At 46.7% G+C, this 25597-nt stretch overlaps 2 protein-coding genes across 3 annotated transcripts in view; one reads left to right on the forward strand and one right to left on the reverse strand.

Annotated features, from left to right (window-relative positions):
• Positions 1-25597, reverse strand: part of LOC115336627 (myogenesis-regulating glycosidase-like) — a 34649-nt gene that overhangs the window by 3596 nt on the left and 5456 nt on the right. The gene's annotated exons all lie outside the window — the stretch shown is intronic.
• LOC115336631 lies at positions 7640-23432 on the forward strand. Of its 2 annotated transcripts, none has more exons than XM_030003972.2 (6): positions 7640-8068; positions 17749-18216; positions 20791-20931; positions 21354-21422; positions 22005-22095; positions 22455-23432. In XM_030003972.2, exons 1-6 carry the CDS (start codon positions 8014-8016, stop codon positions 22660-22662), a joined length of 1032 nt encoding a protein of 343 aa, XP_029859832.1. In that variant the 5' UTR covers positions 7640-8013; the 3' UTR covers positions 22663-23432. The 2 variants fall into 2 exon arrangements, with proteins under 2 accessions (XP_029859832.1, XP_029859831.1); XM_030003971.2 differs by having other exon boundaries at positions 7641-8068; positions 17746-18216.

Below are 25597 nucleotides of genomic sequence, written 5' to 3' on the forward strand. Positions count from 1 at the left end.
TGCCTCCATGACATCAGTATCTAAGTATACAGAGATGATAAGCTGCCCAGGGAGCCATTAAAAATATCAGAGGTCACCACATTTGGGATCAATCGCAGCAGCCTCCCAACGACCCGAAAGAGCTGCTTGGTTAGTTTTTGTAATGCGTTCTCATGGTGAGCGAGGCTTTGCCAAGAAAAAGAGTTGGAGTGGATAAAAGTGTTCCTGGGCAAGCCCTGGCCAGGGTGGGTGGTGAGAGAAGGAAGGTCACTGCTGCCCCAAAGAGATGGTCCTGTGGGACAGGAATGGTTTGTGGGAGAAGTTTGTGTTACACATGCGCTCAGGGCACTCTGCCAGCCCCAAAGTGCTCAGACCTGGCAGCCTCCCTGGTGCTGGCCTGGCTTCTGACACGGCTTGAGTGGTTTCCAGTGAAATCCTGGTGTTTTTGCAAAACAACCTTTTAACTTTGAAGATGTTTTTATGTGCTGGGTCAGTCCTTGGTTGCCGCCCTTGGAGCATTCCTCCTCTTTTTCCTTCCTCCTTTCACCCTCGCAGCCAGCCTGGAGACAGAACTCTCTTTTAAGATGAGCCCCACCATTTTCCAGGGTGAAAAACAAGGAAGGGAAAGGGAGAGGGCAATAGGTTTTCCAGGACTTCTGCTTTTTTTCTTAATATTAAACACCACATTAAAAAACACCCAAAACACAGGGACATCAGGACTCAACAAACCTACAAGAATAAAGGATGTGTGGGAAGTTTCCCAGCTTTCTATGCAGTGATTTCTCTCCCAGACAATTGCTTTAAATTCCTCAATTTCCCCAGAAGCAGAAGATCAGTGGTAGAAAGATGATATACAAGGGAGCCAGGGCTCCTGGGCCAAGCTGTCCTGTCCCCAGGGCCTTTTGGGTTTTCCTCCCTCCTATGATGTGGCGGGATGCTGCGTTGGTACCCCAGCCCTGCCACTCACAGAGGAGAGATGAGATGTAGGTGGGCAGTGGGAAGAGCAGGCACTGGCACATCTGGAGGCAGAGCAGGATGAAATTGGGATTCTCGGGATAGATCCTGCCAGGGTAAGGGAGTCTCTGAAGCTGCTAACTCCTGCCCTTCAAGGCTTATGTCTCATGAAAGCATTAAACATCCACTGGTCTAGTCGGCAGCCTGAGTGCTGCCCAGGGGCGATGAGAAGGAGTCCTGTCAAGGGATGCACGTAGGTGACTCAGAGCCCAGATCCAGCCTTTTCCCTGCTCCTTCCATGAGGTTATGGCATCACAGTGTCCCTTCCCCATAAATATTTAACCAGTCCTTGCAAAGCCTCTCTGCTCTGGTCAGTACTTAATTAACCCATGCGAAGTGCAACTGCTTCCAAGCAAGGATGGGCTGAATGCTCCCATAGCACCCCGAAAGCCAGATGCCCCAGGGATGCAGGCACTGTTGTGTTATATTTGGGCTGCTTTATCAGATGGTAATCTGGTATGGGTCTGGCCCCATCAGTCCCTGAAAGGAGATGGGATTTCTCACACTGAGGATCTCAGCAGCCCTTAGCATGCACAGATTAAACATTGACATATCCAGCACCATGACATGCAGAAAATGAGCTGGGACTTTAGACCCTCTAGAGTTAAACAGGAGCTAAGCAAGGGTTTCAAGTGATGAAATGCATGTCAGCCAGCTCGAAGGGCTGCTATGCACCTAAACCCCTTTGTGCACCTACCCTCAGAGCCTCCTTCCTCCAGACCAAATTTATCCCCAGGAATCCCCCTGATCTCTTGGCACATGTTGCACAAGTTTGTCAAGCCTCAGTTCAGGTCGCAGCCATGTGAGTCCTGAATGCTCAGACTTTTGCCTTTCCAGTGCATTTACCTATGTGCTGGTGCAGGGAGCATCACTCATCAAACATCAGGAAACAATTCTGTCTTTAAATAAAGGGAGAGTCTTCTATAATAAGTTTTCTTTTATAATAGGTTATCGAACACTTACGAGTTGCTATCAAGCACTCATAGAGAGAGTATACAACATGTTCTAGCAGAAAGCGCCATAGGTAGCTATAAGTCATGGTCATAAACAAACTATTGCCTTGTCAAACTCTTCAAGAACTCATTAATCATTTACCGAGCCCTTTTAGACTGTTTCAAATGGTACCTTTTTTAACAGAAAACACACCCAAAGCAGAAAGCAGTTCCCATCAGCTCTCATTTCCCAGAACAGCCTGGCACGCACAGGTGTCATATGGGGGATTTATTGCTAAAAGGGACCCAGGGGAGGTTTGCTCACCATTTTTGATGTGTATATAGATGATGTGAGAAAAGACGTATCTGCTATCGCTGCAGCCAAGGAGGGGGAGTGAGGGAGAGCCAAGGTTATCGCATGAGCTGCCACAGATTAGCCACAAAGCCAACAAGGCTTAATGTAAGGGGGAAGTGGCTGGGGGATGGATGCAGAGGGTGAGGTGACATTGCCAAGGACGCTCTGCAGTCCATGTGGTGCAGGGGCACCAATGTCCCTGCCAACAGCACCCAGCGCTTAAGGAGCACCTGGAGCAAGCCGAGGAGGTGGCTGAGGAGGGATGCAGCCAGAGACCCTCCTGTGGAGTGGTGCAGGATCCTGGTCCTCCTGGAAAAAGAGCTCACTTGTGTCCCAAAGCAGGGAGGATATTAGCCACAGCACTGCGTGCACCCCTCACCCCAGCTCTGGCCTTGGAGCAATTTCTGATAGCTCTAGCGAGGGCAACAGTCATGGCTGGCCTCACTGCCTCAACCCTTAGCCCATGGGGATCTCGCCCAGGTCCTTGGGCTGAAACAGCAGTTTGGTTCATATTAACCCCATATCAGCAGCAGAGTCTGACCTGCTGGGAGGCTTGTGGCTGTATCCTGCAGGGATGCACCAGCAGCATGGAGAGACCTGCACCAGCTCACACCCACCAGGCTGCTCTGAGCAGGTTTATTTCTGGCAGCCATGCTGATTTGGGGGTCTCTGCACTGCTCCCCGCAGCTCCTGATGCCTGGAGGGTTTTTAGCTCATCTTGGTGTGAAGGTGGCTGTACAGACTCTGCTGGCTTGTACCTGTAAAAAGTGCTGCTGCAAAGCTGGTAACTCCATGCAAGGCTGACAGTGCTATAAGCCCTCCGGAGCTATGCAAATCCAGCTTATGTCTACAGCAAATATTACTGGGTTTTTTCCTTATCCAGAGGATCCCAGTCCCTCACTACCGGGAATAAAGCAGAGTTTACTGCACAGGTCTTTCAGTCCTAATTGCTAGAGGAGCAGGCAGTGGAAAGTCCTGCTCCTGTCCTCTTATACGAACAAACCCCTCCTTCCCAAGCCAGCAGAAAAAAACTTGCAGAATCAACTTTTTCCCCATTTCAGGGCCCTCTCTGACTCCTGAGCCTGCACACAGTGTCCATCTGCTGCTCCAAGCTGCAAGCAGTGGTCACAGCATCCTGCTGCATGCTGAGAGCTGCTCTGCCCGCATCCTTAGGAAGGAGCTCCATCTGCTGAGCCAGTGGCCCAGGCTGAAACCCAGAGACTGTTGCCAGGCTTGTCCCAGGGCTGTGGGGTGACCGGTCATCAGGCATCCCCTGGGCAGCACCGAGCCCGTCAGATCCTGTTGCATCAGGATCAGTGCTCGTGAGGAGCTCCACAGAGTTTTTGAGGTGCCTTTCCCTGATGAAGATGCAAACCTAGCAGAGAGCGATAAGCACAGTGCAGTCAAGGGGAAAAAAGGTCATCATGTGCTGCAGCTGCAATCATCTGAGCAGGCTGGGGGACGGTGGAAATACAGGAAAAGGGTGGGAAAAAAGGGTGGTCTCACCTCAGGCTGCTCTGAATGAAGTCAGTGAGCTGGGCTGGTGCCAGGTGAAGGAATAAGCCGGGAAGGGACCTGGGTCTGAGCTGGGCTTTCTCCCACTTAGACCCAGGCTCAGTTGGAGGCTCTGCTTGGAGAGGGAGCCCTTGGGAGCTGCTGCAATAGCAGCAAGTTAAAGAGGCTTAATAGCTTGAAGGTTTTCACTTGGGAGGAGAACCACTCTTGGTTGCTATTTTCTTGTGAGAATGAGCCAGAGACCTACGATGAGCATCAAGTGCTCCAGGTAGATCCTTGAGGGATGCTTCAGGCTCTGCATGGGTTAAGCCAACTGCCTGCCAGGGTGAGGGGTCCTGGGCAATTTATCTCATACCTGCCCCTGTGGGACTTCTTGTGGCACTGATGAACTCACAGTGGAAGATGGGACTCTCAGGCAGGCTGAGGGCATCTGCTCTGGGCTCCCTACAGTCTCAGACTGCTGCTCACATGGCAGCAGGGCTGTGACGACCACATCTAACCCAGGCAGCTCTGGAGATGCTGCTTTATCCCAAACCAGCTCCACTTCCCGGCCACGGGAGAGTTTTGATGTGTAAAAATTGCTTTTTCATTCTGCATCCTTTCTTGGAGATACAGGTTCTTTACTGTGGTTATTTTCCTAAACGTTTGTTGCCAAGTGCTTCTCTGTGATCAAAGGTTTCACTGCAGAGACAACCCCACAATGGCCAGACCCCTCAGCTTGCCTTGACACTTAACCAGCTTTGACCAGGGCAATGAAAACACATCTTCAAAGTGGATGAGGATGGAGGAATGAATCGTGATTAGTGCTAGCCAGCAGCCAGAGGGATGTGATAGGGGTCTCACCACCGAAATTTAGGCTGGTCATAAGCAAGAGAGACTTCCCTGGGTTTTTCAGAAATTACCCTGCATGGCTGAAGCTGATCCTTTCACAACCACTTTGACCCAGGTACCCAGATGGAAAAAGCTGCAAAAGGACAGACAGCTGAAAAGAAAGCTAATGAGCAGGTGCTAATGAGCACCTTGCCCAAAGGAGGATACCCAGAGAGAGAGGAAGATTTCATCCCTAAAATACTGAACAACCAGAGAACCCCCCCAGAGCCCCAGCCCTCCTCACCCCGGGGACCCAGTGCGAGTCTTGCCATTCCTGTCCTGGGATGACACTGAGGATACAGGATTCAGCTCAGATTTTAAGCTGTTTGCTGATGTCCCCAGTGTCATACAGAGTCTTGCTTGCTCCAAGGCTGCGGTGAAAGCATAATGGATGGCTGTGCTCTTCCTGAGCATCCCACAGGTTTTAGGCTAGTGAAATATTTGTCTCCACTTTCTCTCCCAGCTGCTGTGTGCCGGAAAGCAGTGCCTGTCCCACACCAGACAGGGCTGCATTTGAGTGTCTGGTGAGTGATCCCTGTGTTTGAAGATGTGGTGGGTAATACTATGGCCCTAGCAGGAGATGAAGTTTCACTAGATCATTACTTCACTCTGATTAAATCCACCATGAGCTGCAAAAGGATGAGAAAAAGCAATGCACCCATAAAGCTGATGCTGGAGCCAAAAACAAGGCTGCTCCATGGGACTTGGGTCAGCAAGGACTTGCTGACATGGAAATTACGTGACTGAGAGCCAGAAATTATGGGATTATCTGGCTCCACATGGGAGAGACCACAGCTGGAAAGTAGCTTGCTCTCTCCTAAGGGCAGCCCAGGAAAAGCTGTGGAAACAAATTGAAGAAAGCTTTCCTACACATGAGGCTATGCCACGCCATAAGCAAGCCAATGCATCACAGAAGAATGAGCTCTAAGGCTACAGAGCAATTTTATATGCAAATACTTTCCTGGATGTATAAGAAATAAAGCCAAAGTGGTGTCCTGAAACCCTAAAAATCTCAGTGGCTGATGTTCAACTGGTTCATTTTGGCCTGTGCTGGCACGTCACTTTTAGACTGACCACTTTTCTCCAGGGCTTAAATATGGCATCAGTTTCTGGGTTAGGCTCTCCTCAATCCGGTGCTAGTGGGGCGTTCAGTGGCATTAAGGGTTTGCCAAAGCCAGAAAAAAAGGATTTGCCTTTGGATAAGGTGTTAAGTTGCATCTCTGGATGGAGCAGATCTCCAGATGGAGCAGAACTCTGGTCCCGTGCCCCAGGGCAGTGCGGTGGGCAGCAAGGACATCAGCCAGGTTCTGTGCTGTGGCACCCCTTGTCAACCTCGATGCCAGCCAGAGGTGATGGCACCAGACCCAGGGCACAGCTGAGCGGAGATGCTTCAGGACATCACATTGGAAGAGAGGCAGCAGCACATGCCCTCTAGAAGAAAAGCTGAAGACTTTTCCTTCCTTTTTTTCCTTTCCTTAGGGCAAGAAAGTGAACGTGGCTTAAGAGCAGGTGGGAGAGGTTGTTTGAAGCAAGAAGATATCCTTCAAAAAGCTGGAATCACACCCTGGAGAAGAAAACATCTGGATATCCTAAAGGCTTTGCACAGGGTTTAAAAGGCCCCAAAAGGAACAGAGGAGACTCAGAATAAGAAGGAAGGTCCTGGCAAGGTTAAATATCTACAGAAAGAAAGGAAGTGGTGGGAATGAGGACATGATGTTCTCCCCACAGAGGTGACAGAGGCTTGCCCAGGGGAAAATCTGAGCTGCCCATCACACAGAGGTAGGAGAGCTGCTAAACACACTGGGATCGAGAAATCCTGAGCTGGAAATGGCAGGAAAAGAGTAGGGGAGGAACTTGCAATTTTCTTAGTTTTCCCTCAGCATCCTCTGTGGGTCCCTCCTGGATTCAGACCTGGGGGTAGACCTGTAGCCTGACCCTGCTCAGTCCTTCCCATGCTAACGCTGCAGCAAAGACTCCTGACAGCCCCCTGCCTGGAAGGAAGACACCTTCCTGGAACATACAGGGAAAGGTCTTCTGGGTGTTAAAAGGCAACTGTGATCCAGTGGATTGGGAGAAATCTGGGATTCAGGAGCTCAGAGAAAGAATTCATGGCTTGGGGCAGATCGCAGCTGCTACATGCCTCAGTTTCCCTTGTGTGAAATGGACAGAAGCTGTGAGAAGGGGAGAACTGGGAGCCATCATCCCAGGGCTGGGCAAAGAGGGAACTGCACTTTTGCAAGGCTCTGATGTGAGCCCATGCCCTTGCATGGCTGCCGATGCTGTGCTGTTTTAATTTGACAGCTTGGCCACTAAATGAAGCAGCTCCCAGCTCTCCAAGTGACTCCTGGTCTCATGGGCAGAGCTGGAAGGTGTGACATTGGTGCCATCCAGGACTGGACCCCGAAAGTGAAAGTGAAGCCATCACTTTTATGTATTTTTATGCAAAAGGGTTCATGATATATCCAGGTGAGAATGACCCCTGAGAGCAGGTGGGACAGACAAGTGCAGAGAGGATGTGGCTGAATGGGAGCATCTTGCTAGAAAACTTGTAACTCTGGTTTCCCTGCTGCTGTTTCACCCGATGATAGTCTTCGCTGCTGTCCCTCGGGGAGGGATATGTGGTTTTTCCCCTGTGCAGAGCTCAAACTGATGCATGAAAAAACAAACTTGACCCAAGCAACTCTCAGGGCAAGGATCAGAGCAGACCCGCACCAGGACCCTGCTCCCTGGCCAGCACCTCAGCTCCCCCTTCCATCACCCTCTGACTCCAGGACCCCCGCAGCCAGTTTGCAAGGTTTTATCTCCACCGTGACCTGTAACGGTGCTTAAACTCATCTCGGTGGGAATAATTCTCCCAAAATAGAAAATCACCCTTCGACAGCACAGCTGAGCATAGGGTTTCAGCAGACACATGCCATGCCCCTCCCAGCTCTCCTGCCAAACTTTGTCTTTTCTCGCCAGGCCAGCCCTGCATCCTCCTCTGCTCCCAGCCCCGCTGAAGGCAGCCCGCCAGCCTGCTTAGCATTCGGCTGTCATTGCTGGGAGCAACGGCGGCTGCTAAGGAGCCGAGCTCGGCAGCTGCGAGCATCTCGGTCCAGTGTCCCCGCCATCCTGGCTCGTCATATGATTTCTCCTAAGGGATAGCCGCTCAGTGGAGCTGTGTCTCCAAGCTGATCCTTTGCTGATAAGCCAGTTGCCAAGTCTCCAGCACCAAGACGAAAGAGTTTTTCTCTTCCCAGCAGGTTTTTTGCTGTGAATGACAGAGGAAGGGGGAAAAGCGAGCTGCCTGGCACTCCTCGTGGGCGAGAGGTTTTGGGGGCTTCTTCCCCCTTATTGTGTTGGCAGACCATGGAGCTTTTCAGGCTGAGCCTGGGCTGTATTTGCCTCCTTCCTTGGCTTGATGGTAAGTTTCTCCTCCTTCGGGGTAGCTGGAAACTGGGAAGTGAACTGCCTCCCAGGTTTTAACCTGCTTTCTTGCTGAAGCGTTGCTTGGGCTGCAAAGCTCTGAACCCACCAGCTGTAAAACAAGTGCCTATGGGCACATTTCAGGGCAGCATTTAAAATGGGATTAAATGCAGAGGTACAGCAGAGTGAGGGACAGGCTGGCAAGGTGCTGGGATGGTTTGGCCAGGGACACTGTGGTATCATGCCAGCTACTTTTATAAAGTGCTTTTAAACTGCTAAGAGTAGCAGATGAATAAACCTGCTCTGGGGGTGAGGCAGGCACTAAGTGACCTCCCAAGCACCCTGTTTGCTCCCTGCCCCAGCTGCTCCTTCCCAGTAGAGGCAAGTGGGCTCAGGGCATGCTGGCAACATGGGAGAGGGTGGTGGGAAGGGGAGCAGGACCTCATTGCATTAGTCCTGCTCCTGTGGCAGTTGGCTGGGAGTGGGATGTGCTGGGGAGCTGCGGAGTCTGCACTGCTCATATCCATGGAGCAAACTTGGTAGTGGCTCATGTTAACATTCAGCTGCTTGCTGAGGTCGCTTGAATCCTGTATCCTGCCCATACAAAGGAGTATTTTGAATCCAAGCAGCCTAGGTTTTGACATGCATGGGTAGATGAGGAAAGCAGAAGTCCTTCTGAGCATCATCCTGCAGAACCAGAGCAGTTCTACCCACAAACAGCTACCTGGGAGCGGTGCTACCTACGGTCTCGCCTGTCCCATCATGGGTGGTGGGCAGCATCTATTTTCTTTAGAAATGGGCAAAGCTCCTGAGCTAATAAGTAATTCCCTTTATATTTTGCTGTTATGCCTGAGATGCCAGGTTGAAAGGGACTCATTGAAATAAATCCCTGAAGTGCTTCAAGGCTCATTCAGTCCCTGAAGCTGCAAGGAAGACAGCCATACAGTTTTACAGGTTACCTGCTCAGAGCTTTTCAAGCTCCCTAGACCAGAGGACTACAACTATTTGGGCTGCACAGCTGGGATGTTTATTCCTTAAAGACAAACCTCAGACTGATGCTCTGACCACCTACTTTCCGTTCCCTGCTCCACGACCTCTAAGTGCATGTTCCCTGGGCTGCTTTGAGCGGCTAGCCCTCAGTTTTCTCTGCAGCCAGGACAAAGGAGAGGTTTGTGCTCCTACAGATTTGACTTTTGCTCCATCTACTGCTGGTTTTTGCACTCCAAATCTTGCCAATTAAAGTAAAACCAGTGAACTGATTCTCTCATTTTTTTAAAGCTCCAGGCTGAGGGTATGTCACTGTACTAGTGAGAGGTGAGGATACATACGCATCTTTTAAAAGTTACAGAAGATCTGCTTAGGACCTGGAGGTGACAGTATGGTGGGATGCCAGGAGAGCAGAACAGCCTTCAGGATCTTGCTCTTTCTCTCGGTCTAATACAGATCTTGTCCAGTGTTAGAAGAAACTGGTTCTTTACTGCTGGTGACATGACAGGAGCCCCATTGCTATGTTTTATTAGTAAATTAAGGAGGATCACAGGATATTTCCACAGGACATTTCCTTTCCAGTGAAATGCTTTTGGTGCAATCGCATGATCAGCCATTGCATTTCAGCCAGACCACTAATAAAACCACAACTGTTTTGCAAGAAAGGAATTTATCTTCCCAATACCTGGCAATGCCCAAAGCAAGCTCAAAATACAGAGAGCAAAAATGTTCTTACTTGGGGCTGATCTGCCCCCACAGCAGCCTCTCCCCATCCCATCCTTCCTGGGGCTGCTGAGTTTTAAGGCTGCCGGCAGGACAGAAGTGCGTGCTCTCGACAGACCTTAGAGGGTCTGGAAACTGGAAATCCTGGAATTGCCTAAGCTGTTTCTGACACTGGTTTCTTTGGAAAGTCCCTGCAAGCAGGGAGGGGGCTGAAATGTTTTCCTAAGAAGTCAAGCCTAGCAGTAACCCAGTGAGGTACCTACCACAGGTGGTGGGAAGTCGGGCACCAGCAGGATCTGTGCATATAAAAGCAGAAAGAAAACGGCTGAAATAATACCACATTTAACACTGACTCTCAATTCTTATGCACTGAGTGTGAGGCTGGTGGTGGCTCTGCTTGGCATCCTGGCCCAGTCCCATATCCTGGGGGCCGCTGTCCTCCCTGCCAAGCCGATATGCAGTGCTGGCTGCTCCTTGACCCCTCAAGCCCCGCTCTCCTAAGACAGCCCTAAGCATCTTGCATTGAAGAGGCAGAAAGGCCAAGCTTATCTGATACTTCTCCTCTGTCATATACTTCTTCAGCCTCCAACTATTTTCTGGTTGGGGGATTTCCTGACCCTGGTGTGTTTAACTCTTCAGTCCTGAACACCGTGAGCCTTCCTTTGCTGCCTCTTGACCCATCTGGGATCAGTCCTTGACCAGTCAGCCCCTGTCCATCCTCTCCAGACCTCTGGATTTTATAGACCTCCATCATAACCCCCCAGGGACAGGTTTTCCCCACATGCATCAGCTTTGCGTAAACTTCACCAACCTCTCCTGCTTCCCATCATTTATCCACGTGTCTTTCTATGCCAAAACCTTCCTTCTTTTCCTACAACTGCTCCGCTCCCTTGGAGGCCTTTGCTGAGATACTTGGTCAGAAGTGGACCTTGCAGTAATGTGGAAAGCTATGAAGCCTTGTTGGTCAACCAAAAGCAAGATATTCTCCAGAAAGCAGCAATGATTGGGAAAAAACACAGTCCAATGTGGTGGCCAGAAGCAACAGCTAGGAACTACTCTTGGAGAGACACGTTACTGGAAAATAATCTGAGTGATGACCAAGAAGTATTTGCAACCAGGTGCTTGCACTGACAAGCTCTTTGCCAGCTAATTACTGGCAGTTACCAGTATGCTTTATTGCCTTCTCTATAAAAATGACACAGCTTGATAAGAGTTGATCTGCTGCTTGAAGTGATGGAAATTGTGCTCCCATAAATCCAGAGCTCGCAGTGGCCAGGTAGCTGCTCACCCAGCTCTAGTTCTGCCTGTTTTGCTGGGCCCAGTGGGCAGACACCTGTTTGCTCACCAACAGGGACTCACCAGGCTCCATCTAGCATCATCCTCTCCATAGGTAGATTGGCCACATCCACTGACCTGTCATGGACATTTGTGTCTCTAAACTTTACATCCAAGTACGCACAGTCATAGGCTGAGGGAGGACCAGGGCAAAATAAAGCTAATGTTTGTTCCAGTCAACAGTCTGTTTTGGAAAAAAATACCTAGTCTCACCTCCTGCCATGCTGGTCTTGGGCTTGAAGTCAGGCATATAGACAACAGAGTGCCAATCTTACCGCTTCCCTGTGCACATCTGGATTTCCTGCCTTTAAACAAACACACCTGGGTCGCCACATTCCTCTTACGACAGCAAGTGCCTTCCAGCTGTTTTTAATTTCTTCATCCCATGGCCCTGGGCCAGACTCCTGTGCAGGCAGCATTGGGGCTTGCTCTCTTGGATGGAGGGAGATCTTTTCATGAGAAGGAGTTACTGCTGGGCTGCATTCAAGTCTGCTCCTGCTTACTTATTCAAGGCCTTGTTTGTCCATACCTGACAGCATCTCAAGCTGCTTGCTTCAGCTAGATTCAATATAATGTTTCTACAAGTTATCTTACAGGGCCATATCTTACACTGAGCTCCATCTGCATGGGGAACCCTCCGGCCTTAACTGGGAGCTTTCGTCTTCTGTTGTTGCATCTTCTCATCTCTATCTGGTCCTGGCCCTCTGCGGGAGGTAGAAACAGCCTGCTGAGCCCAGGGCAGCTGAGAAACAGCTTCTCCTCCTGTTCAGAACAGACATCTGGCTGAGTTTTCACCCATGGCAGGGTGATAACTTCAGGCTATCACAGCAAATTAGTCCTGCTGTTATTGATAGTCACATGAAAGTCCATTCTGCCTTCATCCAACATCTTTCTAGACTGCCTGGTTTTGTAGATGGGCTACAAACGCCCCACTCTAGTCCTGAACTTGAATCTGAGTAAGGGATTTTCTGGACAGAAAACGTAGTAGTCCTGCATTACCAGCATGAGGCCCAGCAGCAAGGGCAGGGGAGGTGAGGTGCTGTGTTTGCCTGAAGGGAGAGGGTCTGATAGTCAGTACCAGGGTAGTGAGAGGTCTTGTCTGCATCACCACAGTGTCTAAGCAGCTAAAGATGGCTTTCCACAAAGTCTCTGGTTAATTTTTCTTCTTCTGGGCTGGGGCCATTTCTGGTAGGAGCTGGAGTCCTTCATGGCTGTTTTTAGAGCTAGGGCAGAGACCAAAATTGCTGGCAGGGCAACTTGAGAGGATAGGACTCTTCCAAACCCTCTTCCCACCTGATGCCCCTTGAACTGCTGCAATAGTTCAACAAGACAAGGGGACCCTAAATCCTGGGAGACCTGATATTCAGAGGGAGTTACACAAGAAGGCGAACATATGTAATATATATTAGAGTGGTGTGGGTCAGTCTCCATTGATGCATGCTCTGTAGAGAACATATGATCTTTATCTGATATGACCTGCAGTGGCAAACAGTGGAGGTGGATTAACTTGAGCAGGAAACTCTCTGGTTTGTCTCACCATAACTCAGGCTATGGCACTACTGGTTCCAAGGTTTTTCAGCCATGGCGCATGTACTCCTAGTGCTGTGCTCATTTTGGGTGGAAGCAGCAGACACAGCTTGGAGACATTTCTCCAAGCCACTGTTTGGAGGGCTCGGGATGACCTGCTGTCATATGGTGGTACCCAAGAAGAGCCATGTTTGGGAGCTCTTCTGGGCCATGGGATGTCCCCATGAAGTAGTCCCTACAAGAGGTGCCATGGCTACGGCAGATGGATGCCTGCCTTTGAGGACAGGTAGAGGCAGAAAAAGGTAAATTCCTGACTGTGACTCAGTGGTCATCTCCCTACAGTAAACACCCACTTGGCAAGAGAAATTGAGCTAATTAAAGGATTTTTCCAAGAGCTAAGAATCCCACTGGGGAAAGCAAAATAGGCCTAAGCCAATGCTGAGGTTCCCAGGTGACCTGGAGTGTTTTGGGAACCTCTGCTTGCTCGGCTCTGACTTATCCCTTCCCTCTGCAGAGCCTTTAGAGGGAGCAACCCATCCCCAGATGATTTGCAAATGGCTTTGATCAAGCCATCACAGGCACTGCTGAGAAATGGCAGAAACTTTCCCAGCCAGACTGGGATTACTGGTAACCAAGGCTTTCCTGGTGGCATTACCTTAATTAGGAATGTTGCATGCTTTTGCTCCTAATCCTACAAGGAACAGCGTGTCCCAAGGGTGGCCATGCTGCACAGAAGCAGGTGGCTATATTTGCTTGCTTTTCTTCTTGTAACCAGACAGAGTGGCAGTATTATAGGACAAATGAGCTGCCATCAAGTGCCTTTGCTAGAAATTGTTTATTTTGTTCCTAAAAATACGAAGAGGCCAAAATGTTCAAGCATGAGCAGCTCAAAGCAGGCATCTGCTCAGGCTCTGTGGGTAAGGCTGGCATTTTCCAGAGACGCTGAGTGCCATCCCCAGGGAGTACTTTGGATGCTCTGCTCGCTCCAGGTTAACATTCCTAAAATGTTAGGGCTGATGGCCTTATTTGCAGGGCTGCCGGACAGTGGGACTTGGCAGTGTTGGGGAAAAAAAGTCATTTTGTCTCCGGAGTAAAGATTCTTGGTGCCTGATGTGTATCCCAAAGTAAATATACTCCAGCGTTATTTGTGGGTCTACCCCTTATGACTGTGTGGGGTATGTGCAATCATTGCTGCCAGTTACCTGTATCTAATTGTAAGTTGCTCACTTAGACAGCAACATCTCAACCTCAGGAAAGCCATAATGTATGGGTAGTGGATGGTGAACCTGTACGATGGACACAGGTTCACATTCTTGGTTGGCAAGGATCATGTGAAAGACCACAAGGAAAATCCTGCTGTTGATAGCCAGCCTTACAGAGAACTCAATGTCACTGTCAATAGGGAAGACACTTGGACCACAGTTCAGAGGAAAAGTATTATGGCCCCAGCTTTGCTGCCACCCTCCCATGTAATGTTGAACCATACAAAGTTTAACTAGACGTCTGTTCCCAAGCTGTAAAATGGTGTTTATACTTTTGGACCTGAGGTATGGTGTGAAGATAAAAATCTATCAATAACTTGGTGTCATACACTACTGAGTAGCTATACCAATCTCAAAGGAAAGCACTTCAGTTGCAGTGTTGAGGTTCCTGAGCTCACATGTATTCCCATGGCAGATGGGCTGCCCTGGACCTTCAGTGGGGTGAGTCTCTGCAAACTGAAACCTGCATAAAACCAAGAAAGCTGGTAGAAAGGGGCAGCTCAAAAGTGTAAAACGGTAGATAACATGGGGGAACACGATGCTTGCTGCTAACATGCAGGTAACACAGCGATTCTTTAGAGGGGAACATATACCATCCGGGACTGTACACAGAGAACAAAACACAAATCTGCTGGCTGGGTTAAACAGCAATGTTTTTCAAAATTTAATAAAAAAAATGAAACTTTCAAATGGACAGTCATTGCCAAGCAAGGAAAAGAAAAAACAGCAGAGATTCTGGCATGTTTAATAACAAAACCTATAATAAAACATGAGAAAAAGATTTAGAGGAACAACCTAGAGAGAGCATAAAAAAACTACCAACAGAAACTTTCAAACATATCTGAAGTATGAACCTGGTGGGGGTAAGGAGGTCAATAAATACCTGGTGTAAACGTAAGGACAACCAAAGCAGGGCAGTGTAGAAAGGCTGAATGAATTATTGGTTCCAGTGCTCACTTCAGACATGGTCAGGGAGGTACTCACACAGCAGTCACTCTCTGCAGTCTGAAGAGTGTTATCGAACAAAATTGTCAACAGAGGAAGTTTCAGGGAAAAAAAAGATAAATAATGTGTGGCAAATGACTAGTCCAGATGGCATTCACACTGAGTTACAGGAAGCTAAAGATGACTTTTTTTAAACTTTTAGGGAGTATGTAAACTCTTATTTCAAGCCCCTTCAGCACCAAAGGACTGCATTACAGCAATTATGTCCCTCTTAAGAGGGATCCTTGCACAGCCTGGCGAAACACAGGCCACTAGGTTTGATTTCGGCATCAGGCAAGTCAGTAGAAACAAAGAACAGAATTTACAGACAGATAAATATGAGAAAAGTCAATGCAGCTTTTGTAGTGGGAATGCCTGACATCTGTGATGGCATCAATTAGCATATAAATGTGATGAGTGGATCTAGAACTTGTGCTTGCGTTTGCAAAAGGCTTTTGATAAGATTCTTCCACCAAGGCCCTTAAGAAACTCCATTCTCATGAAGTAAGAGAAAGAGCCCACAGGCTGGAACAAAAGAGGTGGAATAAGTTGACAATGATGACAGCAGAGTGAAGGTATCAGCAGGTGCCAACAAAGATCAAAAGGGGTGAATAATGAAGTAAATAAGTTTCCTGATGGCACAAAATTATTAAGAATAATCAAAACTGAAGCTGACTGTGTGGAGCTGCAGAAGGAGCTCATGATACTGACTGACCAACAAAATGGTTTTTGAACTTCAGAGTTGAAAAATACAATGTAGTGTACACGGGCAAAATCATTTTTAACCATAAATACCCAGCAATGCTCTCTTAACTAGTTGATACATTTAGGAAGGAGGCTGGCGTCCTTGCTGTCTTGAGTGAGCTCTTTACTTGGCTGGTTTTTACCCTCTTCCTGTATTAGCAAATGCTAATGCCCAGTGCTGGAGACAGGATACTGGGCTCAGCAGATATTTTATCTGACCCAGCACAGTTCTCATGTTCCCCTGTTACATATTTATGCAGCTCTCAAATCATTATTTGGAAATGGGTTTCTCCCAGCTGAGATGAAGCAAAGAGGTGAGAATCCTGGATTCCAGGTCCTAGAAAAAAACACAGTGGGGGGATTGTATTCATCCCTTTGGATTTTCTAAAGATTATGGGAGATTATATATGAGACATTTCACCTGCCTTTGGAAGCTGGCAGAAACTCAATCCCAAGGTGCATTAAACATCTTCCCTCCATCAAGCCCTCAATAAGGGGTAAAAAGGACAGGACTCATGAGTTGTCCACGGATCCCCCAGAAATTCAATTTCCACTTAGGCGTGTGGGTTTGGCAGGAATTGCCTGGTTTGGTGGCTATCACAGGTCCATGAAACTCACTATCCTAGTGTGGACACAGCCATCCCCATCTCAGAGCCAGTGCAGGAGTCATACTGTGGTTTCTGGCTGCCTCTCCCCACGCATTCAGGCTGAGCAGAAAGCCCCGAGCTGTTTCTGATTTAACAACCCCCAGGCACTATTAATCTAGCAGACCCCTAGAACTTCCTGAGAGAAGACATAAGAGCTCTTTTAAGCTATTGTTCATACCCTTGGTATTGTGTACTGACTTCTGTTTAGACTGTCATTAGTTTTTTCAGGTACTGAGCCAAATACTTGCTGCCAGGGAAAAGTATTGTTCTTTGCTTTGGGAGGGGAAACTCTGCAAAAATAGTTGTTTAGATAAACATCAGTGTTCTTGTCTAACATCACTTTTCGGACTCCTCTTACACTTTATACTCAATACTGTATGCTGATAGGGCTTTTATAACTCTGGGTCCTGGGGAAGAGAGGAAAAAAAAGACTGCAAAAGCTGGGAGTTACCATGTGTTACTTGTAATTAAAATTAAAATTAAAATATTTCTCAGAATGTGCAGAAACTTGGAACTTTCATTTCTAACCCTCTGCCTTAGGCATAAAATACACAGCAGAAGGTACACCCGCGTCAGTGACAGACGGTTTAGCATTTAACATTTTGCTCAGAATGTTCACAGGCCACACCTGATGATTTTGTACTGAAAACAGGGGCATTTGTCCAGCTAACAGGATGATATCCATCCTAAGTTATCAGAGATGTTGGGACCCATTGCTATTAAAAGCAATTACAGAAATTTCTTCAAACTGTGTGTCTGCTGTGGGGTGGCTGTGACGTCTTTCTCTTACAAAGGGATCGTTAAAAATGGTACCTTCATGCCTGGGAAGCACAGACCAATGTCAGGTGTGCTAAACCCAAGTTCATTCCAATATTTAGATGAGCTGTGTCAGCCAAGTACTTCCAGACTTCTGATGGGGTATGGTTTTATCCTGGTGTTGCTGTAATATCACCAGAAGCCACTTAATGGAAACGGTAGCCCAAGGTGACTTAATTGGCCCCAGATGAATAGCGCCTGGGGAATTCAGGAGTTTCAATTGCTTTTTTTGTAAGAAAGATTTGATCCAGATAGGGGCAAAAAAACCCCAAACCATCCAATTATTTGGGAGGTAGGAAAGGATGGGTACCTATTTAAAGCTATAATCAGTTGAAATATTGAATTAAATATATATAGGTAGATATTTCTTAAACAGCACAACTTTTTCCTCATTAGTTACATGGGTTACTTATGTCATTGTTATTTTACTCTAGTATTGCTCCTGGCTATTTGCACACCCTGTATTTTAAAGAAATATCATTCTGGGGAGTTAGAAACGTGGGGGTACTGTTTATCTGGGCATGCCCATCCAGGAAAGGACAGGTGGCTTATGTCTCCCCTTCCCCAGGCCATTTACAACATCTAGCGCTCAGAAGATGTGTTTGCCTCAGACATGCACAGTACTAAACCATGCTCTGATTGTACCACAGTAGCAGACGGACAAGGCTTCCTCATAAGGAACACCCGGCTGGAAAAGTGCATTCGCGTCTCCCACCACGAGACCAATGGCATCAGCCTGACCAACTGCAAGGCGGACTCCCAGCAGCAGCAGTGGAGCTGGGACTCCGCCACCAGGACCATCATCAACCTTCAAACGAAGCAGTGCTTGTCGGCCCAAAAGACCCAGAAGCATGCTGTGGTCAAGATGGAGCCCTGCGGGGACTGGGAACGCCAAGCGTGGTCCTGCAGCAAGAAGGGACACGTGACTCTGCAGAGCTTGGGCTTCCACCTCAGCACCAAGGAAGGAGGCCACAAGGTCTTTGTCTCAAGGGAGAAGGACAAATTCAGCAGGTGGAAGACTTTAGCAGATGAGACCATCTGTGCTGCTGCGCAGACAGCAGCTCCGAGGCCCAGCAAACCAAGGCAACAAGCTGTAGACACACATGTGTGGATCTATGAAAGTAAGATGAGGTAGATTTAGCATCAGATAACATCTAACCTTACATGTCTTCCAAGCCACCTAACACCAGGCTTGCATCCATCATTCTAACTCATGTTCATTTTGGCCCCATCTGGAGAGACACCAAATGGCTCTGAGTCAGCCCAACTACTTGTTACCACGGGTTTCCAGTAGTTGCTGTTCTGTGTTTTCCAGAAAGCACACAACACCTTACAGGATCAGGTCTCTAAACCCCAGCTGCATTTCTGATGACAGGCAAAGGTCAAGTATTTTGGAAAGTTCATCTGAGTTGGTGCCCAGAGCTAAGAATAGTTGGAATTGCTTGAGCCTCCGAGTCCAAAACAACCAAGGAAGTTCCATAAAGTCAAGCACTTAAGACTTTGAAGGGGCTTTTGGTACTTTGTACTTTGGGATGTCATTTTTGGTAACAAGAAAACTGGAGGCAGCTGAAAACCTCTTTTAAACTTGTATGAATTATCGAGAAGCAGCTATATTTGAAATGAGAAATTGTTGCTTCAGTTTCTAAGCAACACATTACAGACCCCAACAGTGCAGCTTTCACTATTGAAACCACAGTTCTAACCTTCATCCCGTGCTCTCATGATCCTCAAAAGTGAACCTTGCTCCTGGTGCCTGATGTAGCCATAAAGACACTAGTGAACACAGCAAGTAGTGGGAGGTAGTTAAAGCACTGCCCTCCCTTTGCATTAAGATGATCTAGAACATGACATCAAAAGTTATAAAAAATCTGTTTTATATTATCAGTTTCATGGCCTTGGCCTCTGCTAAAAAAGAATCTAATCTCTGCCTTCATGAGTGTTCACTATCCTCTGCCTAGACTGGACACAAAAAGGGTAGAAACCCTGGTCCTGTCATAGTTTTAGGTGTTGGACACCAGGCTAACAGACATCAGGCATGCTCATTGCACCAAGATGTGACTGTCACCGTTTGTCAGATGGCCAGTGAAGCCCATTGCGGACCACTGATCATTCATGGTCCAGTCTGTCTCCCTCTTTCATTTAGTCCCTTATGCAAAGAAAGGTGGTTTCAGGACTTTTCTTGTATAGTTGTGTGCAGAACTGAGACCTGAAAATCACTCTCAATTCCTCCCCTCATCCTCTCCTCCTCTCCTTTCTTCCACTCCAGGGACTAGAAGAGAGCTGGCGTTTGTAATGACTTTTCTGTGTTTGCCCACTCTGTAGGTGATGAGGTTACCAACCTTCCTCAGGGGAAATTACTTCCCTTACATGTGGCTATTCCTTACCTTAAGGCTTGATAGCCCCAGTGAGATTTTCAGCTTTACAGAAATGAGTAAAGAGAAAATGTGATGAATCTGGTTGGCATAAGCAAACAGATTATGAGTATAAACTTTTGACATACAGAGGCTATATGTAATTTGAAATAGAAAGAGATACAACAGCTTTTTTGGCTGTCATGTGCAGATAAGATGGCCTTTTTACTGAGGTTTTTAATTAGCCAACTAGAAGGTTAACATGTAATTATCACAGTAGTCACAAGTGTTAGAGTTTGTTTAACATGAAGGTAAAAACAGCCAATACAAATTAAATACCATAATAAGCTAGTTAAATATAGGCTAGGAAATGCTGGAACATTTAAGATATGGGAAAAAGGCATGTGAAAAGGGCGTTGCATTCCCCAAGGCAATGTTCTTGGCAGCCCAGGGCTGCCTTGGATCCAGGCTCCCCAAATAAGGCTGCAAGGGTAAACACAGAGCAGGCTTTGAATCAGGTTGTGCCAGTTAGTGTGTCCTGTGCAAACTGATAATTTTCCTATCAAACCCATGAGTCTACTGGAGGGAACCTCTGACTACTGAGTAAAAACATCAAAGTCCTATGGGTTTGTTTATGCCTTTCTTATCCAAGTTTCAGCTGACCATTGACAGACAACTTTTACTTCGGCGGGTTATTTGCTCAATAAATTACACCTGTGCCCCTGCGGATGATTGTGCCACAGGTTGGGATAAGCAGTGGGGAGCCCTACAGATATGGGTTTCTTGATCACGCCACACGCATCAGTGCAGGACAGGGGTGACTATTGCTGCCACAAGATTTCCCATAACCTCCCCTCTAGCAGTAATTGCTACCCCACATACCCTACTTCTGCAGTAAGACTGGCAAGGCAAAGCATGCCGTTGAGCCTTGCAAGAGGTATGGACTATTTACCACCCTTTTGATCCCATTTCTTCATCTGCTGTGTTGGTAATATCTGTGATGCTTCCACTTGCCTCTTCCTCACACCTCATCCTTTAACAGCTGGTGTTGCACTTGTACTTTTTAGACCAATGACCTTATTTACCACCAGAAAACAAGCTCTGCTTTGGCTGTGGATTCCATCTTGAGAGGTTAATTTCATCTTTGAAATCTGTGAGAATTGAAGGCTCCTGATGCACAGGAGGAGGTGATCGCTATTGCACCAAGTCCTGTTTGCCTTGCAGGGTAGAGGACTAACACAACAGGGCTGGGTTCCCTTCACTTGCCAGGCACTAAGCGTATCCAGGTTTCTGTACAAAAAGTAAATGATAATCACACACATCTTTGCTTTATTTCCTTCCAAGGTAAAACCATTGATTCATCAAAGATCGATGCCATGGACAGAGAGTCTTCTGTAAGCTTGACTGACCCACCTCTGGCTAACAAATTTAACAGCACAGTGTCTCCAGTGAAGACCAAACAGCCATATCTCCCAGCAAACGAGGGTGAGCAGGTTTTTTTTTCTGAATGCATATGTGAGAACAGCAGGATGGAAAGTGTGGGTGGTATCTAGAGATTACTCGAGTATTTTCAGTAGTGGTAAGTACCCGAGTACTTCTGAAGAACTTCCATGTGTACCACTGACTAGTTCAAGGCTTTGCTCTCACACAACATGTTGAAGTGCTTGCCTTGACAAGTGGTTCAGTGATACAGCCATAGTCTTAACCTGGAGGCACAGCCATCAGACGTTCTAGGAGCAAAAAATATCTGTGGCTGGGGAACGCTGATGAACAAGAAAGTTTCCTTTCCCTTCCAGCTCCATACAAAGGGGATTTGTAGTTACAGTGCAGCCCCAGGAGGAAGTTGGAGCTTCCTCCAGTCCAACAGTAGAAGCTGCTAATCTGAGTCTCTCTGTTTCTTCCCCCAGATTCGTCCCACAATCACTCTAAAAAGCACCATGGAAATCGAGGGAAAAATGCTGGGTCCAGGCTTGCAGGTAGGTCCAGGCATCAGCCAGAGGAGGAAAAGACCAGGTGGATGAAAGTTCATCAGTGCCCCTGACCTTCCCATCAATACAGAGTTACATTCCCCTGAGTCCCACTGAGGATGCTCAGCAGGGAGCAAGGGTACAAAACTACCTGTCAGAAAAACTCCTTTTAAAGATTAAACAAATCTCCCCAGGCCTGGAGTACAAAAGTGAGTAACAACATGGAAACACTTTGTCCCTGCTCACCAGGAGACATAGATACCCACTAGCACCAGTGCCTTCCCCCAGCCCTTCTTATTGCGTATCAAATAGCTGCAGAGTGGAGAAGCTTGAATAGTTATCATCTTCCTAGCAAGAAAGAAAACCTTTTTGTGGCCATTTTCAATAGAGGGATGCTGTGCAGTGTAAAGTAACTGTAAGATGTTGATCTTATGGACAAAGCATTTTTCCTGTTACCTGCTAGTCTTCAGGGACATAGAAGAAAAAAAACCAAAAACCACAGGTGGTTCTTGTGGCAGTCGTGGCTATTGCGTAAGAACAGGGATAGGTTCTTCAGTAAACGCATGATTGTTTTCTATGACATCCTTTCAGGCACCAACTGGAAGACAGCCATGCTGGTCCTCAGCCCCTTGGCATTCATACTGGGATTAATAATACTGACACTCAATGTTCATTACAACAAGTAAGTGAGATTCAGGTTCATTCAGTTGCCACTTCCCTGCCCAGCATTTCAAAACAAAAGTCTTGCTCTTGGCATCCTTCCCCATCCCACACCTGAACTGTCTGGCTCTGAGCAGATGCGTCTGCTCACCCATGATGTCACCCTTGATGATTTCTCCTCTCTGCCACCCTGCTTGTCCCTCCCACTCACTATCCCATGTAAATGCAGCCGCTAATGTTGGCTCCTCCTTTCCTACACACCTCATGCCATCCCTGAAGGTTTAGGGAATGTGGGCACCACGGTTGCTGAACCAGTTGACATGGAGAAGCAACCAAGTGACAGGCAGATGCAGTTACGTACCTTCTTCTCTCTTCTGCTAGGAAGAAGAAAATCCTCTCTGCTCTGAAGAGCTCCCCAGGCAACAGCAGCAGAGCTGACTTACGGGAGCCATCTCCCTTACGAAGAGGTCCCCAGCCGTACCTGCCACCATCTCGCTCCCCCTCCTTGAGGCACGGAGAGATCCTCATTGAGTGGAAAGATGGGACTGTTACTCCTCTTTTTGATAATGCCAATTATCAAATGGACTAGCACCAAAATAATGGAGCTGTTGTTGCATCCAGTGTCACTCTTCCCACCAGGAAGAGTGCCACCATAGCTGATCTCCTCCCTAGCCTTGCTGTTCTGACAGGGAGTTGTAAAACACTGTTTGGGTTTTTTTTAACACTTGAGAACAATCTTGCACAGCACAAGGGTGAAGCAAGCAGAGCAGATTGTTTGGTTTGTACAGGCACACGCTGCTTAGCTCTTCCAGAGCTGGTTTAACCCATAACAAAACCCTGATTTAGCTAAATGAAGCCGAGACTCTTGCCAGCTGTGACTGCCCATTGCCCTGAAATTCTAGAGTTACTGAGCGTATGAGAAAGTAAATCCTTGGAGACAAGGTGTAAGGTGCAAAACAGAAGTCCTGATGATCCTTAAATCCTTTTTAAGATAAAACTAGCTGCCAACAGACACAGAAGGCTGTCAAGTTACTTTGTCAGTGTGAGAACATTAACTAATAAGCACTGCCTTCAGGACTCAAAAAGATTGAAGACTCTCCTCCAGATATCTGCCAAAATACTTCCCCCACTAAGTTATCAATTAAGTAACATCAAGTCATCTTTCTAACTTAAAAGGTAGCACTCCATCATCCCCTCTGCACCACTGCAAGAGTCCTGCTGACATAGTATGTCTCTCAAAATATTTCCATATTTAGGATGTATTAGACCTTATTATCATATACATCCCCTTTCTTTATGTAGAATGACAAGTAATGTTGTTGATGTTTGTCAGGGATATTACATTATCCAGCCATTTTATACCAGCTTCAGTCTCTGATTTCCTATAGTCATATGGAAGAGTCAATGAACAGATATTTTGCTCCCATCTAGAGCAGTAATACAGTTTTTTTCTAGAAAGGAGTAAGGCACTGTTTTCAGCCTTTACACTTCTTGTTTGAGCATAATTACCTGTGACCGTCACACTCAATCCTGATCTTTCCTCAGTGAAACCTGTAATGTCTTAGTGCTTTCCTAATATTCATGAATTTATGCTTTCCTTCTCTCTGATCTTGTGATGATGTAAACCGTAATCATGGCTATAAATCAGGAATTATTTGGAGAAAGAAATACTAACACCAGGAAATCACAAGTATAAGCTGCATCAGTGTATTTGTTTAGTAGAGCAAGGGAAACCATATCCTAACCTGTCTCTTACTCAGACTTAAACTTAACACTTTTCACTTTACCTAAATTAAGTTGTTGTGCTATTTCAGTGGAGCTTGTACTTCTCTAGAGTTTGTTTTTATTTAATGTAAGGCAGAAGTAAGGTCTCCAGGGAATTTAAAGTCTCTGATTTCTTTTTTTTTAATTTATTTTTAAACATAGATCCACAGCCTGATAAAAAGTTAACTGCCACGAGATACTATTATGACCAAAAGCTTAGCTGTTCTCAAGAAAGAAAATACAAACCTTATTGGTTCAGGGCATAAAAATCATAGAGGTTGGAAAGAAATGTCTTCCCTAGGCAGATTATTCCATAATTATTTACTGGAGGGTTTCCCACACACTCCTTGGGAAAGTATTTTACTACTAGACATGGGCAGGGGAAGAACTCTTTCTTCACCAGTGAGCAGTGAACACTAACAAGAGTCAGAATTAAATTCTGACTTTCCAGTGTTTCCACTTTAAGACAAATCCAGAGACTTTCAGGTCAAGTTTCAAAATGCGTAAGCACCATTTTACACACAAAATCTGTGGGAATACATTCTCTACATAAATTGCTCAAAATGCACATGCAGTGCCTCACCAATTATCACAGTTACGTCCCTTGTACATTTTTCTACCACAATTAAGATGCCCGCCTTTGAAATTTTGTCCAAGCAGCACATCACCTTATAGCACTTGTTACCCTCCAAAACACTGACACACTTTGGGAACACTATGTATGCAGTGCCATTACAATGCGAATACTTGGAGTTCAGCTAATGTTGTGCTTTCCAAAGCAACGAGTGCTTATGTTCACTATTGCTGAATGGGCAAAACAGATGACTTGTTAATGACTCTATAATTCATACTTAATATGCTAATCTTGCTCATAAACATGAAGGCAGTAACACCACTGTTTACATAGCACTGATTAAATGGTAGCTCAAACAATAATGAAAAAATAAGACTGTGAAGCAGCACAGGCTTTTAACTATTTTCTTCCCCTCTCTTTTACTGGTTGTTATCTTTTAGTCACTTCTCACTGGTTTACCTACATCAAATGCTAGACACCAAATTTTCCAAGGTGTGGACAGAGGAGCTGAAGGTGTGAGTCTTTATAACAAGAGGTCTTAAAAAGCACATTAGCCAAACATCATCCATAAAGGAAGACTCCAAAATAGCCAATTCTGCCTTAGGGCTGGACCAGGTGACAGTGGGAGACACCTTCCATCCTCTGCTCTAAAGCTAGTTGAGAAACACTCAGAGCAATCACACAACCTATGTGCTGTTCACTCTGCCATCACCTGAATGCAGTGCTTGTAAACAGTGTTCATAAACAAAATAAAAGCTGACTGTAAAGTGGAGGAGCACTGTAATTGTTTATGGGTGTGTATATATATTAAAAGCCCCCTTATAGTGCATCCTTGTGTATGCACTATAGTGCATCTGTGTGTATGTGAGTGTGTATATACACACACACACAAAAAAAAAAGGATGCACTACAAGGGAGCTTTTATAAATCAGTCTACAGGAAGATAACAGCGTGATGAGCAAGACACCACTGTCACACTGGTACTAACATTATTAACGCACGCTGCACCAAAGGATGAGTGCTGCATAACTGGAGAGTTAGCACGATAGTAAACTGCCACCCATATTTCTCAGCACAGCTATGCTGCACCTCTGGTATTGCAAGTCTTCTCCAGGGCTGACGAGATGCTGATGACCCTCACTTCACTCCTGCAGCAATGAGGAAGACAAAGTAGAAGTAGAAGCCA

This window comes from Aquila chrysaetos, chromosome Z (assembly GCF_900496995.4).
Source record: "Aquila chrysaetos chrysaetos chromosome Z, bAquChr1.4, whole genome shotgun sequence".
NCBI classification, from domain to species: domain Eukaryota; kingdom Metazoa; phylum Chordata; class Aves; order Accipitriformes; family Accipitridae; genus Aquila; species Aquila chrysaetos.

Bases quoted from the DNA above. Each gene is read 5' to 3' on its own strand.
- LOC115336631 (XM_030003971.2), top strand. From the start codon at position 8,014: ATGGAGCTTTTCAGGCTGAGCCTGGGCTGTATTTGCCTCCTTCCTTGG. The intron at 21,423-22,004 runs GTAGGTCCAGGC...ACATCCTTTCAG, and splicing joins TGCTGGGTCCAGGCTTGCAG to GCACCAACTGGAAGACAGCC. The intron at 22,096-22,454 runs GTAAGTGAGATT...CTCTTCTGCTAG, and splicing joins CTCAATGTTCATTACAACAA to GAAGAAGAAAATCCTCTCTG.